At 40.2% G+C, this 18823-nt stretch overlaps 1 protein-coding gene across 1 annotated transcript; it reads right to left on the reverse strand.

The window, feature by feature from the left end:
* Positions 1 to 3451: 3451 nt before the first annotated feature.
* LOC309875228 (1-aminocyclopropane-1-carboxylate synthase-like protein 1) lies at positions 3452 to 17274 on the reverse strand (the record flags this gene model as incomplete). The annotated part of the gene is made up of 15 exons (XM_082754376.1): positions 3452 to 3701; positions 4592 to 4712; positions 5647 to 5800; positions 5956 to 6098; positions 6197 to 6338; positions 7370 to 7415; positions 8595 to 8681; positions 9578 to 9678; positions 12546 to 12623; positions 13386 to 13483; positions 14765 to 14831; positions 15113 to 15182; positions 16007 to 16077; positions 16997 to 17056; positions 17128 to 17274. The coding sequence occupies 15 exons, from the start codon at positions 17272 to 17274 to the stop codon at positions 3452 to 3454; spliced, it is 1635 nt and encodes a 544-aa protein (XP_082610502.1).
* Positions 17275 to 18823: the final 1549 nt, after the last annotated feature.

The raw sequence follows: 18823 nt of genomic DNA on the forward strand, positions 1-18823 counted from the left end.
CTATGGCTCACCCTGATTAAGTGGAGACCTTGATATGAGGACGTGGCAAGTTCACCCCGGTATTTAGTGAACAATAGTATTTCTGTCTGATTATGTGCTGGTTCGGAACTCCTTGCAATACTTTGATGTAGAAGCAACAACACAGTCTCTTGTGCTCTGCTAGAAAATAGGCTGCCTAGGGTGTAGGGAAGATGGAGCCAGGCTCTTCTCAGGGTATTCAGTGCCAAGAGGCAAAGGGCAGAAAAGCCTGGGAAAGGCTGCTCAGAGAGGCTGTGGAGCCTCCATCCTTGGAGATACTCAGAACCCAAGTGGACACAGTCCTGGTCATCTTGCTGTAGGCTGACCCTGCTCCACATAGGGGTTCTGGACCAGAGGGTGCCCAGAGGTGCCTTCCAACCTCCGCTTATTTTATGATTCTATAAACTCTATTGCTGAAAGGACAATAATTTACCTTGATGTTCTCAGCACAAACAGTGTAAACTTGCCAAGCTTAAATGCCATGAAGAAGAGGGCAAAGGCCATATTACTATCAGGAGCACAACTACCACATTCACTTGGGATCCGCCCGCTCACAGCGGTGTTAATTCTGCAGTTCCAGATTTTGCATACCAAACCAAAACCATGCAGCAAACTGCAAAATAATTTGGTAAATTATTTAATGAAAAACAGAAAGAAAGAAAATGAAAAAGAAGAAGTAATAGTTTCCCCTTGACTCTGTCAAATGAGCATACGTTACAGATCAACAAGGTTTTATTGCATTTCATGTATGAAAATATGATTGAAGAGGCTGATTGTTTGCAGTGAATACAGGCACACAGACATAATCTGAAGGGGAGCCTGGAAAGCAAAAATCTGAAGGCTTTCTCAAACAGTCCTCACTAGCAGGCATATGCAGAAAGATGTATATGGTCTCGTAAGATGCATATGATCCCAAGAATATACAAAGACATTTCACCAGCTACCAAAAAAAAATAACAAAATTTAAATATCACCTGATCAGTACATTTAGTCTCCTGATTAATGTATAGAGTCCCTGGTACACAGTAATCTGAGCACCAATTTTTTCCGGTGTGTTCCAAATTTCATAATCCAAGTGTGCAAATATATATGTACGACTTACTGATTTCACTGACAATGAGCATACTTGAAATGGAATAAAACCAAGGACTGTACTCAGCAGGGGTGAATTTCAGAGCACCCAGGAGGCTCAGTTTCCTTCAAGTCCACTTGCAAGTCCAGTAATTCCAGGCCACAGCAAAGTGAGACTATTATGCAAGGTTACTGCGGAACATACCGAAGACATACACTCCTTTAGTAAACATAAACATGATTAATTTAATCAAATCGTGACATGCATGTATGATTTTAATAAACAAGTGTATTTTTTAGCTGGGAGACATCATTGCGTGGTGTGTTTGAAAGTTTGCCAGAAGTGCAGGCTTTTTGGATTGCATAAAGTGTCAGCAGGAAAGGATTTGTTGTTTGCAACTGGTTCGGCATCACCGGTGTGCAGCATTTCTTAAAGTCTCTTAATACATGAGAAAGCAGAACACATCTCAGTTCAAGCTTTTCTTCTCCAAAAGAAATGCTGGAAAGAGAAGGGAAACGCAGACTGGACACATTTATTGTGGTTACTGATATCTTGTATATACTGATTAACAAATCCTTCCTGGTCTTACAGTAGTGAGAACAAAAATATGTGTAGCTGTAGTACTGTAGCTTTACCTGCTCTCCACAGTTGTTGGATTAGAAAGATTATACAACCAAATTACGGTTTTAATAGATTATCACACAGATAGAATTGGTGCATCTCTTATCTACTTAAGTATGTCTCTCCAAATTTACGTAATTAATGCTGGTCATCTCCACCACATGGAAACACATCGACTTAGTTTGAGTCTCCATCATGGTAAGGGTACATTGATGATCTCGGTTTTCAAACTTTATTTAGTCTTCACTGATGATAACAACTTCTTCTTTGCTAAAACTGGCTCCACGTGGTTCATACTTCTTGATGAATGCCTGAAGTACTTTGATGTCTGTTGAATGGAAAATAAATACAATTGGAACCCACCTGTGAACAGAGTCTGTTTTTATATGAAAACTACAAAATTTTGCGATGCTGGGTGCTGGCCCTCTCTCTGACTCACAGCAGTGAACCCAAGCATCTGTTTGCTTCCATAAGGCAACATGGGCTCCTTCAAAATCATCTGAACTCTTTCCTTCAGGGAGAGCACAGAAAGAGTATTCCTCTTTTTTTCAGAAAGCTGTTCAGGTTTTCTTTAGGTGCAAAGCTACTTGCAGAGGTTCCTGCTGCCCTTGCTCCCACACAACCCGCCTTCATGGTCCTTGTGACCACATCTTTGAAAAACATCCCTTCTCTATGTATCAGCATTGTTTTGCTTCTTGTTTTAAGCTGGCTCTGTGAACCAACCCAGGTTCAAAATACAAACGTGGTATTCTTTTTCTTAACACAAGTATTTCCCTAAGTGACATCAATAAGAATTCATGTTTTTGTCTTAATGACCTAAAGCCCTGATAATCCTTTTCAATCTGCATAGTGTCTTCTACAGTTGATGATCCTTTTCTTTCTAATAAGATCACACTTTGATACAATCATGCTTTAAGGCAGCTTGTGGCAAGGGATCTGAAATATGTCAGCAGGATTTGGGAACCTCTATCTTCCATCTTCCAAGCTGAGATTTCTGCATGCCACTAAGAATTAAAGCAAAAATACCCTGTCCTGTTAGTCATAGAATTTTTATATCTGAAATTATGAGACTCTGTGTACTAAGCATTTTCCACCTACCTCTAATCATTGAGTCAGAAACAGGCAGATGGAAAAAGTTTTCCCGGTCTTGATTTAAACATCTCTTTTTTGCATCCTGACAACGTAGGTAGTACGTCAGCAGGTCTTCATCCTTTCGTTTTTTAGGGGCTTCCCACGTCCAAGTTCGTTTCCGATACACAGACCTTTCCTTATTACAGTCCTCACAATCCATTGTATGTGTTGGGTTGTTTCTTCCCTGTATTTCCCACCTTCCAAAATATGATAAAACAATTTGTGGCTACTAACTTCAAAATGACAATCAACTGCAGACAGCATAGCGAATGGGACCAAGGGAAAACTTTGCCAGCGTTTCTCAAAGACAAGTCCTTTAGCTGGGAGACCTGGCTGATCTCCGTGTGCCTCTCCCTTCTGCAGTACGAGCTAGCTGTGAAGGCTGACTGCACACAGTAGTCGTGGCATACGTGTTTAAGAATTAAATACACATTCAGTAGGACATCAGCAGAGGCGGTAAGCAACTGTATCAGGTAGTAAAGCTTCTTGAAACACTTACCTTTATTAATGTCTTGCTTAGAGCCAAGGGTGGGGTGGCAGTGCGGTGTCTGCAGCAAGGCAAGCAAACAGCCTTCTACGATGCCGAGTCCAACACCTCCTGTTTCACACTCAGTGCCTTCTTAGATCTTTGTTCCCAAATTCTGCTTCCAAGCTGCTAAGTAAGGGATCACTGCTAGGTAAGCCCTGAGGTTTTCCGCCCTTCTCTTCTCTACGATCACTCTGATGAAACTGATCGCACACTGTGGAGGAAATGTAAGTAGATGGCATAGATATGTTGGCCAAAACAAAACCAAAAGCAACTGCTCCTTGCCTACCTGCAAAGTTTGCAGATCCCAGCTGAGGCTTGTTCATTCCCTTGCTGAGGTAAGCAGAAATGGTATGTTGAAAATTAATGCATCCATATCAGGCTCTTGCTAGTGACAAGTGCCTTGGGATAATTACGGGAACTTATGTTGCGATGTCCTTCTTCTCTAGGCTGTAAAGTCAAGTGTAGCTCATTTACAATGACCTATGGCTCACCCTGATTAAGTGGAGACCTTGATATGAGGACGTGGCAAGCTCACCCCGGTATTTAGTGAACAATAGTATTTCTGTCTGATTATGTGCTGGTTCGGAACTCCTTGCAATACTTTGATGTAGAAGCAACAACACAGTCCCTTGTGCTCTGCTAGAAAATAGTGTAACAAAGGCCAGTGTGACACTGGGTAGGGGGGCTTCTGGTTCCATCCTCTCTGCAGTCACCTTTGTAGTATTTATACATTTAGGAGTCCTCCCCCCAGCCCTCCTCTTCTTCAGGCTGAATGATTCTCTGGGTTTCCCTGTAAAAAGAGACACGGGCCCACTGACATAATTCCACAGAGTTGCCAAAGGGGAAGGAGCATCTGCCATAGGAGGAATGGCTGAGGGATGGGACTCTTCAGCCTGCCTGGAGAAGAGAAGGCTCTGGGAGCTAACACCTTTCTCTGTAAATACCCAACAAGAGGACATAGGGGTGATGGAGCCAGGCTCTTCTCAGGGCATCCAGTGCCAAGAGGCAAAGGGCAGAAAAGCCTGGGAAAGGCTGCTCAGAGAGGCTGTGGAGCCTCCATCCTTGGAGATACTCAGAACCCAAGTGGACACAGTTCTGGTCATCCTGGCTGACCCTGCTCCATGCAGGGGTTCTGGACCAGAGGGTGCCCAGAGGTGCCTTCCAACCTCCGCTTATTTTATGATTCTATAGACTTTATTGCTGAAAGGACGATAATTTACCTTGATGTTTTCAGCACAAACAGCGTAAACTTGCCAAGCTTAAATGCCATGAAGAAGAGGGCAAAGGCCATATTACTATCAAGAATACAATTACCACATTCACTTGGGATCCTAAAGCTTGCTGTAGTCATACAAGTTGTATAAGTAAAAGGGAATGGACCTAGTCACTTGCTGTGCTATTTATGCATTTATTTTAATAATAATGACAAATAATGATCTTGTTCTGAGTGTTTGGTTAATGAGGATGCAGTGTTTGGAAGTGGTTCAGCATCATTGGTGTGTAGCATTTCTTCAAGTCTCTTAATACCTGCGAAAGCAAAAAACATCTCAGTTCAAGCTTTTCTTTTCTTAAATAAATGATTTTTTTTGTTCTCTAAAAACACATGGGAAAAAAAAAATCACCATGAGAATGGCTAAATTATAGGAACAGGTTGCTCAGTGTGGCTCATTATTCTCCATCTTTGGACAGTCCCAAAATTTGACTGGAGAAGGCCCCAATAAATCTTACTTGGCATCCAGCCCTGCTTTGACGAGGAAGGTGTAGATGATTTCCCTTTTCCTTGCAATTTCTCTTTCAACCTTAATTTTTCTATTACTCTAAATGCTCCCAATTATCTTCCAGTCATCTCTTTTGCCAAAAACATACAGCATTCATTCAAGATTAAGTATTTTACAGCATAAAGGATGGATAGCTTTTTCATATCCCACATGAGTCACATAAATATTTGTGGTGCTGAAGAATTCCCACTTAATATAAAGGGTAATCTTCAAGAGGAGTGAGCCTTTGACAAAGAATTTGACTGCCTGACTCCTGATATAGGAAAAAACAACTTAAAATTAAATTCTGTAAATTTTAAAGGTTTCATATAACCCAACAGAAGTGCTTTGTAACCTATGCTCTGAGCCAACATATTATTTCCCATTTCCTACAAACTATAATAATGACCCTTACAACCTGAGAAGGAAGAAGTAGATTTGAACTCATTGTTTGTAATGTTAATGTCTCCGAGAACTTGCATGCTATCACATGACATATTAGAAGTAAAGCAACTTACATAAGTAAATCTTATCTACAGAATTGGAGAAAACCAATCTAAACCATCCAGGCTCATAACAACAAAAAGCTTTTCCAGGACTAATCAGGAGTTTCTTATCAAGGAGCTTCTGCCATAGTTCGAGTTCAGCTTCAAATGTCTGTGATTTTAAGAACTAAAAAAAGAAAAAATATATTATTAAAGATTGAACAAGTATACAAATTGAAAGGATTTTTCAGGACCTGGTATTAAAGTATGTAACAACATGCACAAGTAATTTTCACATTTCCCACTTCCACATCCCCACCACTTTCTAAGCTTCTCACATACTTTTCTGAAGTCTGCCCACACATAGAGTCCTCCTGAACTTTTGAGCACAGGTACTCCAATACTTGCAAGTCCATCCACAAGGATCTTCTGTGCTTCCTTAAGTCGCTTTTTATTGATGGGAAAAAACACATTATCCATCCAATCTATCAAAACAAGGAAAATATAATCCTATTTTACTTCCATCTGTAATGGAAAAACAAAAACAGAACAGCTCAATGGAAACATTTCTAGGGTGGCTAACCTCTGTCCTTAAGGAATCGACTGAGAACATGCTGAACAGGTCCAGGACAGCTATGGAAGACAGCCAGCTGATTAACAGCTTTCTGAATTTCATGATTTGTGGTGTGCAGTACTCCAACTCTGATACCACACATACCAAAATCCTTTGAGGACAAAAAGAAGATAGAGAGGTATAATTTTTACTTGATGCTTGTGCTTTATCAAACCACCAAGTTTAAAGTCATTGTGATATACAGGAAAAAAGATCTCAAAAGAGTATGTTAGCCCATCATCAGGCCAAATAGTTTTTCTATCCTACAATAATAATATTGGATAACACAGTAAGAATCCAAAAACTACTGAGAACAGACAAGCCAATACAGCGAATAACTTTGGAATACATTTGGGCTAAGTTTTGTCAATAGTGCCTATGGCAGTCTGTGTTCTGCAACAGTCAGTGTTCAGAAGTGTTTCCAAAAGCTACGTAAGGATGCAATAGCATATAGTTATTAATATAAACTGTCACTGAGTCCCTAAGTAGGAAGCCGTATGGTTCAGTGTGCAAAGCATGAAATCCTGAATTCTCTTATTGCAAGTTGCTTAGCCTATACTACCAGCTTGGTGGAAAACAATATCTATCAATACAGTTCTTACTGTATTTCTGCATTAACGCTGATGAAAGATGCTTAATATTCATAAATTTAGCATTTAGCTTCTCATTGAGGGGAAGCCCCTTTAAAGACAAGAAAGTTGTTAACCAAACAGAATGAAAGATCAAGCCCAAGAAACGTAGGATGTACGGTAACATTAAGGTTAAAAATACTGACATACTGTGCCGTTTCTAGAAATGACCATTTTAATGTATGGAGTACATTTGCAGGAGTCTGCTCCATCCCCAAATGACAGCAAAACAAACAGCCAGAACACTGCCTAACCACTGAAGTATCAAATGAATCCCTGTCTGTAGTAGATGTCAGATTATATGTAGTACTTCAAATGTTCAAACATATGGACATTTTTGCTCATAAGAAACTCCGAATTATAACAAATTTTAGAACACCAAAGGAGAAAACAAATTAATAAACAAATAAAAGCTTGGGTTTGTATCTATAATACAATTTATGTTCAAACAGGCCAACTGATTTTTGTGTTGAAATATCTTAAATTAAAACACAGAGATAATACTTTGACCTACCTTGCTAAAACCCCACATAAAATGAGTACGTTCTGGATCTGGTAAACTGAATGACAGAAAAGGACGTGTTACAGAAGAACAAGTTATGCAGTTTTTGCAAAATGCTTAAATGTGTAAAATTATCATTCATTTTTAGTAAAATTAGTATATAACTTTTTCACGTGACATGGCTTTTTTCAGAATCCTTGTAACAGAACATTATCTTATGATACTGATCTCCTAAGTGCTCAGGCACTGACTTCTTATAACAGAAAAGGATTTCCACTATGATATAGCAGTCCAGTTACAATTCCCAGAATCCCACTGCATAGTCAATGGTCACACCAATATTAAAACAAAAGCAGTATTTCGATAGGGGATGCAAGGTGGCTCTTTGTGGAGAGGAATTCTTTGCTCAACTTTGCTGCACTTCAGGCTAGGGAAGGGAGACATGAACATTTTAGATCATGTATTTACAACTGAACAAAATACACTTTAGTGGACTACTGAAGAAGATATTTTTTGTCCTTTGTTTAACTTTGTGTAAATAAGCCTGAGGCTGGAAACTCCCTTCTTCAGCCTAAGGAAGCTGAGTGAACTTTCACAAAAACAAACAATAGTTTTTAAAGCTTTATTTATGGTTCAGGATCTTGTGAGGGTGACAATACCCAGTGGCTCCCTGTGCTTGGTTGTATTTGGACAGACTTGGAAATTTCCCCTCAGTGCGAGATTTATGCAGTTATACAAAGAGAACTGCATACTTTTAGGGAAAGAAGTTTTATTGTTCAGATACCAATAGGTTTAAATATTCTTGAAACTTTTATTCTTTTCATAATCTGTCAGAGGAAACTAAGAGCCCAACAGCATACTTGTCAGGAAGGAGGCTCGTTACAGCAAGTGACTTGCACAAATTTAGGCAACTTCAATGAGAACCTTGTACTCAGACCAGGCAAAAACAACAACAAAAAAGCAGTGGCAAGATGATTAAGGGCTCTGACATTTTTTGATTACTATTACCATACCATGGAGATTAGCTGCAAGCAGATCTGCCATCTGTCAGTCTAGGATGAAGATCCTAGATTAACTAGTCTCATCAAGTCACATCAAGTCACAGAGACTTGGATATGAGTTAGAACTATACTAGTTATACTAGCTAACCAGAAATTTGAACAAAAAAAAAAAAAAAAGGCATAGGTTCTATTCAGGATTAAATATCTTCTAACCCCTGCTAAGAAATCACACTTACCTTTCTAAGCTAAGGACACTGGTGAAGGTGATATCATCATAAACAGATAACATGTATATTTCATCCATGATTACATGCAGTTCATATCTAAATAGAGAAAAACACAGGCACGTTAACACATGTAAAGGAAATTTATTTGCATATGTATATATATATTATATATATATACACATATAGATGTAATCTTAACTACTGCCATGTAGTACCATAAGCATGCCTATTTGCTATTATATCCACCATACTAATTTTACAAAGAGAGGTCACAAGGTTTTACGGTCACAAGACATGCTGTGAGCACTTGCTCATTACCAACATTTATCTATACATATTCTGTATTTCTTAGCAGCAGTAACACTCCCTACATCTAAAACAAAATCCAACAGCATGTTCAATCCAAAAGTTCACAGGCATACTGTGGTCCCATCCAACTCTTATTTACAGCTTCAAGTGAACACAACAGTATATTATAAAATCCCTTTGCCCTGAAAAATTTGTTTAGTGAGACTTGAGCCCAAATGCAGATGTTAGATTAAAAAATAAGACTTGCCATGCACTTAAGATAACTCTCTAATACACTTTTGCTGTGAAAGCAGCAGTAAACAGTAAGCCATGTTGTCATAATCAACGCTAACAAGCCATGCGTGTGTTTAGAAATACTGAATAAATTGCAGAACACTTTTAAACACCCAACTAGTGCAGGTGATGCTGATTGCATCCTGAAAGCCACGGGTCATGCTGAGAACAGATACAACAGCATTTCATTCTGAAACTAACTGTTGGACTCCATCCTAAGCAATTTATTCCAGTGTTCCCAGGAAAGCCAAGCAAAAAAGAAAGTTACACAAAAGCCATGCTCAGGACCTAGCACAACACCTCCTCAGAACATGTACAGAGAACAGGAGATCATCAAAAGTGATTTTTCATCACTGCTATATTGCATAATGGAAAATTAAATACCAAACAAATAGCACTGGGGCTCAAACCTGTGTGCAAAGTCTAGACATTCCTTCAGTAATTGTGCTGGGTAAATGTCCCCTAAGGGATTGTGAGGGTTGATCAGGATTAATGCTCTGACCCGGATGCCCTGAAAAAAGAAAAACCAGTAGCTGGGGACACCAGTGACACCAAACCAAAGTATAGGTAAGGTGTAGTAAGTGTGCGAATCCTTTACTGGAAAGTTATTTTATTTCAGTTGGAAAATTATTTAATTATATATTATAATTAACATACAGACTAAGCTTTCAGCTGCAGACCTTGTTTGGTAATTTATCCAATACAACCAATAGTTTATTAGTAGATGAAAATCAGGTCAAATATCATTTGCAACACCCATTGATACCTACAGGCAAGATTATGATGTTGCAGGGATTAACACCGGTTCTACAGATACACTTCCAAAATAATTCACCAAGACTGAGCAAAGTTACTATAGATAAACATTAGGGAAGCTGAACAGAATTGGATTTTAGCATCTAATAACCTGCCAAGTGATTAACTTTTCAATGTGGCTTGTAATAGAATCTGCAGAAATCAGAGACTGAGAATTGATTCACTTGGTGTTCTATGTTCAGAGCAGCCAAAGCGGGTCTTGGGCAAGCAGCTACTTTTTAAGTTATATCTATCAACTGTGTAGAATTTCTGTAATAGAAATTCTCTCTCCAACGAAGTTACATTTTTTATTGAACTATTCTTAGAGATTGTAAATATTCTACTGTGTAAGAGTCCCACTTGACTGAAAATCAGACTACAAGTACAAACAGAAAGAATTGTTTTTAACTCTACTGGTATTTTCAGAAAATCACCTATTTCCTATTTGCTAAAGAATCTTGAATGTGTATTAACACAAGCTGTACACGGCAAATATATATTTTTGTAAACAGTCAAATAGTGTGATGGCTGCAGCGGGAACTTTCAAGACTTTAGATGTATCATCATGGAACAAACTCAAAGGTAAATTAATATTTTTTGTTTCAGCATATTTGATTTTTAGAAAACCTGACACACTGCAAATTCTCAGTCCATCCTAAATTCCTCTGGAGGAGATTATTTGCATTAAGCAGCTTCAGAAGAACTCCAGGAGATAAAATTAAATTAGGCAGAAGCACTGATAGTTGTTTTCCCCTCCGCATGCAATTTGTCTGAACATGAATGGTTACTGTGAACAAGAACTGAACAAGAAATGAGCTTACAGTTTATTGTCTTTGATTCCAGCTACAGGAAGAAATTCATTGGAAACAAAGTAAGATGAAAATACCAAGCACAAACCACTTTTCCACCAGCACTCCTTGCATGGATAGCCTGCTTAGCATATTTGACATCTGACATGTATTAAGCAGAAGATACTGAGTGAGACATCAGTGTTCCTGGGAACAGCTGCTGTGGGATGGCAGATTCTCAACTGCTGTTCCAGTCTAGTTCACCCAGCTTTTTATTACTTTACGTGTATCCAAACAGATGTTTGAGAGAATGTTTGTGAGGACAGTTTCAGCTCTAGTAGGATGACAAACATGTGCAGATCTCAAAAGAGTGAACCTGCTTTGTGATTCAGCACCTCATCCAGACAGCTCATGCCACAGTAGGAGAGCATGGATGCTAGCTCACCGCCTCGGCGAGGATCAAGTGGTAGGTGTCTGCATGCTCAGTCTCACACAGGCTGGCAAAGGCACAGACAGATGACATAGACATACAGATGGTGTCTAAACATAGGCACCATGCTGATGAAGCAGTTAGCTAACTAAAAGAGCTTTGACAGATCTTAAAAAAAAAAAAAAAGGGGGGGGGGGGGGGGGCAAAAAAAGGCAAAAAAAAAAAAAGGCAAAAAAAAAATCTGTGCACACATTCCTGTATATCCAAAATGTCCTTTTTTTTTTTTTTTTTTTTTTTTTTTTTTTTTATATGTGACCTTATTTCTAATTGACCTTTATCAGTGTCCCTGCCTGCACCTGTATGATTTATCTATTGTTAAACATCATTTGCTATCTTGGAATAGGACAAAACAAGTCTGTCTCACTTACTCTTTTTAAACACCACTACAGTCATCACCACATCTTTGATGAAATGTGTTACTATTCATCCTGTGCTTCTTCCGCAGGATCTTTTCAAGGGAGAGCACAAAAGTTAAGTGCATTTATAACTGTCCATGAAGTTTGTGGATTATGAATATCAAGACACTAAGAACAGGACAAATTTTAACTTGAAATAGTGGTGAGTGCTGTTTTGTGGACACTCAAAAAAAAAAAAACCCAACCATTTCTGTAAAGAAGAAAAGCAGTTTCAAAGATGGAGAAGAAAGTTAAAAAAAAAAAATAAAATGTACATGAGAAGCAATATGACAAATAATACTCTCATTTATGTAATTCCAGTCAGAATAAAATGACTAAAAATGCTAAGAATTTTGAACTGATGGTATTTCCTGAACTTCGGAAAAATTACATTTTCCAAGGAGCCTTCCTAGTGGCAGAAAATTCCTGTGTCAGCCCCCCTGGCCCGCACCAAGTTTCCTGCAATGCTGTGGCACAGTGTATTCAGTCCTTATGTTAGCTGGAACTCAGAAGAGCCTTCTTCAAAAGAACATTCAACATCTTAACATCTTTCTTTAATGAACTGCTTGGGTCATTACAGTAGCGTATTCTCTCTTCTTGGGATCAGAACAATAGCTTCTTTGCAACACTTGGAGTTCCCCTGAGATCTGCTGAGCAGGAGACTTGTCTTGAAAGACATATTAAGATCTGTTCTTCATACAACTGAGCAAGGAGTGTCTCTGCATTTTGCTATTGCGTTTTGCCTAGATTATAAAAATAAATCAAATTCCTGTTGCCTGAGCTGGACAAACCCTAGTCACATGACAGAAAATCTGCACCGATGAAAATGTACCAATGGTTCAATACTGAGAACATATGCTGCTTACAAAATAAGGGAAATGAGAAAATCAGAAATCACCATTATTGTTACCTGCTTTTTAGCTCTCTGTAATGCAGCTTCCAATTTTTCAACTGTTAGCTGGAAAGGGTGACTTTCTTCATCAGTCACCTACAGGAGAAAAAAAATCAGCAGGAACGAAAAAAGAAGACAGTGAAGAAACACTTCCACCTAGTGAAAATATACTTGATACTGGCTTTCATAAAACAAAACTGTTAAACAAACAAAAGTTTTTGATGGCACTGGTTCAAGGAGGAAAACAGCAGCTCAAACAACAGCTCAGAATATGAAATTAAGAGCAGTCTTTTCTGTATAACTATTTTGTTGTTAAACATTGTGCATACCCAAGACGACACCATTAGCAACTTACAGAACCTGCATACTTGAAACTTCATTTCTTTTATTTATTTATTTTTATTATTTTTTTTTCCCTGAATGCATCATTTGCTACCTATAAGCAAGTCTGCCCCTTTGACTTGCTTCATGGGTTACTGAGCTTTCAAAAGGGGAACCAGTGTCACACACCTTCTGCAGTAGATGCATATTTCGGTAAGGGGAAAAGGGGAAAAAAATCCTTTGAACGAATTTACTCTTAGTAGGAATAACAGACTTAGAGCTCACAAATTATAATTCAGCATGTCAACACGTAAGAGTTGTCTTACAGAGAAGAAATGTAATCCTACACATCTGATCACACCAGCCTCCTGTCATGCTGCAGTCTGAAAAAAAAAAAGGCAGACACTCTCTAAAAGTGATAGACTGGGCCTGTTTTTTTCCCTTGTACTCCCTTGCATTTTTTTTTTTATTTTTTTTATTTTTTGGACTGCTCCTTGTGAAATGTCTGTTAAAGTATACAAATAGCCAAAACGTTACCTCACTGAACAAGGGCACGTGAACAGGCCGTAGTTCACCATATAGCCACGTTTTTGAATTTATACCACCATAGTAAGGAGCTGGAATAAGATATCCATCTAAAAATATTTTAAAAAATGAATTTAACATTTCTCATGAGCAATTTTGTTACACTCTAGTAGACTAAAATGACAGTCTAAGAATTTGACATAGCATTTAATCTCAAAGCACTGTGGCCTAAAGCAGGTTTTAAACAAAATGGAAAATCTAGTACTTGCCAGTCAACCCAAATTGTTTCCCAGTCTTCTTCCTTAGTAACTTTAATAACAGATACAAATTTGGTCATGTAAATTGCATAAGTAAAAGGGAATGGACCTAGTCAACCAGCTGTGCTATTTATGCATTTATTTATTTATTTTATTAATAATGACAAATAACGACCTTGCTCTAGGTATTTTGTTAATGTTCTATCAATTTTTCATCGGGAACTGCTGCAAACCTGAACTACTTCCTGGCTGCCAGAGTGCCATCTTGCACCAAGGAAGCCTACAGCTCTGCTGAGCTTGTTTCCCTCCTCATTTTATATGTTTATGAGTAGCCCCAGGTTGGTGTTCTCCTGAAAATATTGCAAAGGCCCCATGTAAGAAGGTTTCAGGGAGGACAGAGCATGCTGCCTGTATTAATGCAATTTTACCGCTTACGCTGAAGTCATTGAACCACATCACATTGCTCCACAATCTCGTCAAGGGCTCTTGGTGTCCAACAGTAGGGTGCTATAAGGCATGGGAGTAACTCACCCTGGGCACCCTCCTTTTCTGGCAGGTCTTCATGGATGTTCCCTGTTGCCCGCTGTGCCACACACCTACTCAGCTTTCCTCATTCTGGACCACTAAGGTCCGAAATCATTTTCCCTTGCAGGGCTCTGTCCTCCTGTTGTCTGCTTGCTGCCAGCAGGCTGCAGCCTGGGCCTCTGCTCCTGCCTCCCATCTACACCTCTGCTTCCTCCTCACCAGTTACCCAAATTTTCTCAAGGTCCTGGATTCCACCCCAGACCACCTCCCTCCCTGTGTACCTACTCCCTCCAGCTTCATCGTGGCTATTCTCATAACTTCTCTAAGTACACTTTGCATTTTCTTCATACCCATCTCTTCCTGTAATGCTTTTCTCAAAAAACTATAGATTGTATAGAAAGCAAGTGTGTCTGCTGATACCTCAGACATTTGCCCCCTTCTAGAAATAACCAAAGGCATTAATTCAAAGACACCCTGCTAGGGACAAAAAAATGTCACACCTTGCTTCATTCAGGCAGGTATAATAAAAACAGGCTGCCATAAGTCACAATACTCTGAATATTCACTTTTTAAATGCTTTCAAACAAAAATAATCAGGTTTTTACTCACCACCGGGGTCACATAATACAGTTGACAAAGTAGCAAAAACAGCACAACAGCCATTCATAACAGTTATCTGAAAAAAGCGCACCAAGCTTTCCTTAGCAAAAATATCAACTCTTGTTTAGCCTAAATTCAAAATAATACAGTGAAAAAGCCACAATAATACACTTATCATATGAAGCGCTCGATTGTTAGGCATTGACCACTTTTTCAAATGGAAAATTAACACTACCAAGACTTCTGCAAATCTGACATTTCTCTCTCCTGTAGTATCTTGCTGAAATTTGTGTTCAGATTAACTCATCCTTACCAGTTTCAGAAAAATAAGATGCAAAGATAAAGCAGTTGTCTTACATTTTCTGGATTAAGTTCTTTTGCAGCTCTGGCATAGTCAGTTAGAAATTTGGCAATTTCTTCTCTGAAGCTAAAAGACACAATTAAAGTCAACTATGTAATTACATATTTCTCAGAAAAAAAAAATGCACAGAAGAACTAAGTTTACAAAAAAAAAAAAAAAGAAAGAAAAAAAAAGAACAAACATGCAATTCATTCTGTTATAAAAGCCTTCAATATTTTGTATTTCCTACAGATCAGATAATATAACTTCCTCAGCTATCCAGCGTGCTACATTTTGTGAGACAGCAGCACACAGGAGCCATCTGCTACCTTGAGTAAAGTGACTGTGACTCAACTACTATTTCTGCACACTGGAAAAACAAGAAAATCCAGAAGCATATTTGAGCCTAAGTGGGATATGTTTTTGAAGAAAGACCAGGGGTTTGGGTACCAAAAGCAGTGGAACCTGAGTAAACAAAAATCTTTAGATCAAGATTTCAGCCCTAGGAAAGACCACGGTGGAGCTCCTGATGATCCTCAGGGAGCTGATACCTCACATCTACTCTTCGCAGCCCATACAGTTCCGGTTTCCCCCTCACTATGCCTAGAACACATCCTTCTAGGAGCAACCCATCACTAGCTCTGGAAGATATGTCAATACACACTCTCTTGCACTCCAATGGGACACCAGATTGTCGACCTTTGGAGATCTGGGTGTTTTTTAGCACAGTAAGGACAGGGAGGAAGACAGAACAAAAAGCCAAGCAAACAAAAAGCTTGTGAGTACGCAACTAACATTAACACACCTCTCCTTTGGGCTTACTCAAAGAACGAAACCACACCTTGCTTCACATGAGCCATGACCAGCGCTAAGCACAAGCAGTGTCAAAAATGGGAAAATGAACTTCTCACCTTCTAATACCTTGTGCATCAGAATACTGGAAGAGATCAGGCTGCAGATAATTCATGTCAGGTCTTGTGAGCTAGTTATATGAAAGAGAGACACTGTAGAAGGTGGCGTTCTTGGGAGTTGCTGTTCTGCTGTACCACACTTTTTTTTTCCCCCCCAGTTGTTCAATAACAATAAGGAAATGGAGAATATAAAAAATAGTGACTTAAAATTATGTTAATTCTTTGAATTTCTCTTTTTTAAGATATTGTAAAACAACATTAGAACCTCATAAAAACAAAGGAAGAAAATAACGAAGGAATTATTTATCATTTTTTTTTCTGTCACATTCTGTCTTGAATGTCACATTGAGGAGAAGCACACTAGCTGCAATTCAATGATATACACCCACTTCTGAGGTATACCAAAGCCCAGACAACCCTTTCAGTATTTATGACATCAGCCTTTAATGCACATGGCTTTGATTAGCTTCTCAACAAGCAGTGGCAGTAACCCTAAGCATTAAGTAAACAGCTGTATTATGAGTAGCGTCCTTCTTGCTCTCAGAGCAGGTATCGCTTCTGAAAACTGGCTCTGTCTCACACTCATTGTGGCATCGGTTTTGGTTTATTCCTAAGTAAAAGCTCCTCTCCAGTTGCCAGCCCTGCCAACTGACCGGCCAGCCAAGCCGGACACTGAGTTTATGCACAATCCTCCACGACCAGCACTGCCGGTGTGCCGCCAGCTGCACCAGTGCGAATGCACCGCCACGTGTAAGCGGGAAGGAAAAGCAAGAGATGAACTGCACCCTGCAGAAGATGGTCTGGCAGCTGGGGCTTAGTTTTGCTAGCATGTGAGCCAGAACATCTCGCTTTCCAGCGGATAAACTGGAATTAACACATCTGGGGTGACTCTGGCGCCCTGCCCTGCAGGTGACTCCCAGTGCGGGGCTGTCACCCGGACACGGCGGGGAGGAACCGGCAGGCAGCAGCAGCAGCGGCAGCAGCACTTACTCTCTCCTCTATCAGATCAAAGCAAAGCGTGTTCTCGCTGGTGCCCAGGTTCAGCACGCCCTGGAAGAGACGAAGCCGTTGAGGGACGCCGGCGACGAGCCCGCCCGCGGCGCAGCGGCCGCTCCCCGCACCTCAGGGTTGCGCTCCCGGTCGAAGGGGTCGGCGAGGTAGAGGGCGAAGCCTTCGTCCAGCAGCCCCGGGGCGGCCCCGGCGATGCGGGCCCCTCGGCCCGACAGGGCCGGGCTCGGGGCCGCCGGGGAGCCGCCGCCGCCGCTCATCCTCCGGAGAGGGGCTCCGGGGGTCGCCGCAGCCGGGCCGCCGGGGGAAGCGAGGTTCCCTTCAGCCCAGGAGCTGTAGGAGGGAGAGTGCTGCTTTCCCCTGTCCGCTTTTTAAACGAGGGACTCCGAACTAAAAGGGGGATTTCAGGCGTGTAGGAAATCGGCCAGAGAAAACGGGCTAAGAGTCAGCTGTTGGCACAGAGTCGATCGTAACCAAAAAGCTCCTGCTGTACCCTCGTGGTAGCTCAGCAAGGTCACGTTGTTCTGGCTGGAAGATTTTTCAAGCAGTGCTTTAACGCAATGCCTGCATATTGTCAAGGCAATATATATTAAGAAACAATTCACTGAGTTTCCTGAAACTTGGCAATAATTACAGAAATGAGAATAAGCACTACAGTTTATATGGTTCATCTGAAGGGTCCAAATATCTTCCTAATAGAAAATCCCAATAAACTATAAGGATGGTCCTGATCCTAGGTATCCTTGTGCTGGTATTGTATAATGTGACACAGACAGGTGTGGGGGTAGGGTTCAAATATTTTGTTTTTCATTCCAAAAGCTGCCACTCTGAAAGCAAAGGAAATCGGCCAACGGCTGTATGACCTTAATAATCTTCCATGTACCTCGTGTCAGCATCCACTCCTCCAGCAGCTCCACAGTGCTGTACCTTCGCCTAAGTCCAGCAGTTGCTGCAGAAGCTTACCAGCTGGTGTTAGGTGAGCAATGAAGAGGAGGTCTTTTTTTTTTGTGCACAGCAGTTCCAAAGCCACGTTTTTCCTGAGGTACCATTCTTCACTAAATCATTTCAGCTAATTCAAGCTATTAAAACCAAAAATTTGGGGGCACTAGTGTGAGACAGAGCTCTTAAGGGCTACAAAGTCTGCCCTGGTTATCTAACTGCAGTTGATACCCAGAGCTGCTGTACCACGTTACTGGGAGGCACATACTTGGGAGTCTCACAAAAGCTCCACCAGCTGCTAGAGGATTTGGAGGAGGAATTTTTCACACTTCATTTCCATTAGGCTGACTTGCACTTGTGACCTAAGTACCAGTAATCTGATTTACTATTTCTTTGCCAGCTACTATCCGAGGATGGGAAAGTATTTTATCCTAGACCTCTGTGCTGCATCACCAAGAGAGTACTGCTAACCATCAGCCCATAGATTTTCACTTTGGTATACTTATGACAGATTGTCACTCTTTGGTCTTCTTTAGATATGGGAGAACTGAAGCACTTGTCACATTGTGCCTGTGTTAATACAACAGAGCAACAATCAATGGCTTGCTAAAAAACTGAAAAATGATTTGTTATTATAAAAGTAATGCTTCAAAATTTTGCACCTGAGGCAAAACTGGACATTAATTAACATTAAATATATTGCATATTACAGGTGAGCACTGAAGTCAGACACTATCACTGTGACCAAGCTGCCATCTCCCTTCTGGTCCCAATGCCAAGTATGTGACTTAATCCACGCTTATATATGAAGCCAAGATCATGCTAAGAGACAGCTCGTTTTAAGAGAGGGCATACAAATGAAACAGGGAC

This window comes from Aythya marila, assembly GCF_965140915.1.
Source record: "Aythya marila genome assembly, chromosome: 2".
NCBI lineage: Eukaryota > Metazoa > Chordata > Aves > Anseriformes > Anatidae > Aythya > Aythya marila.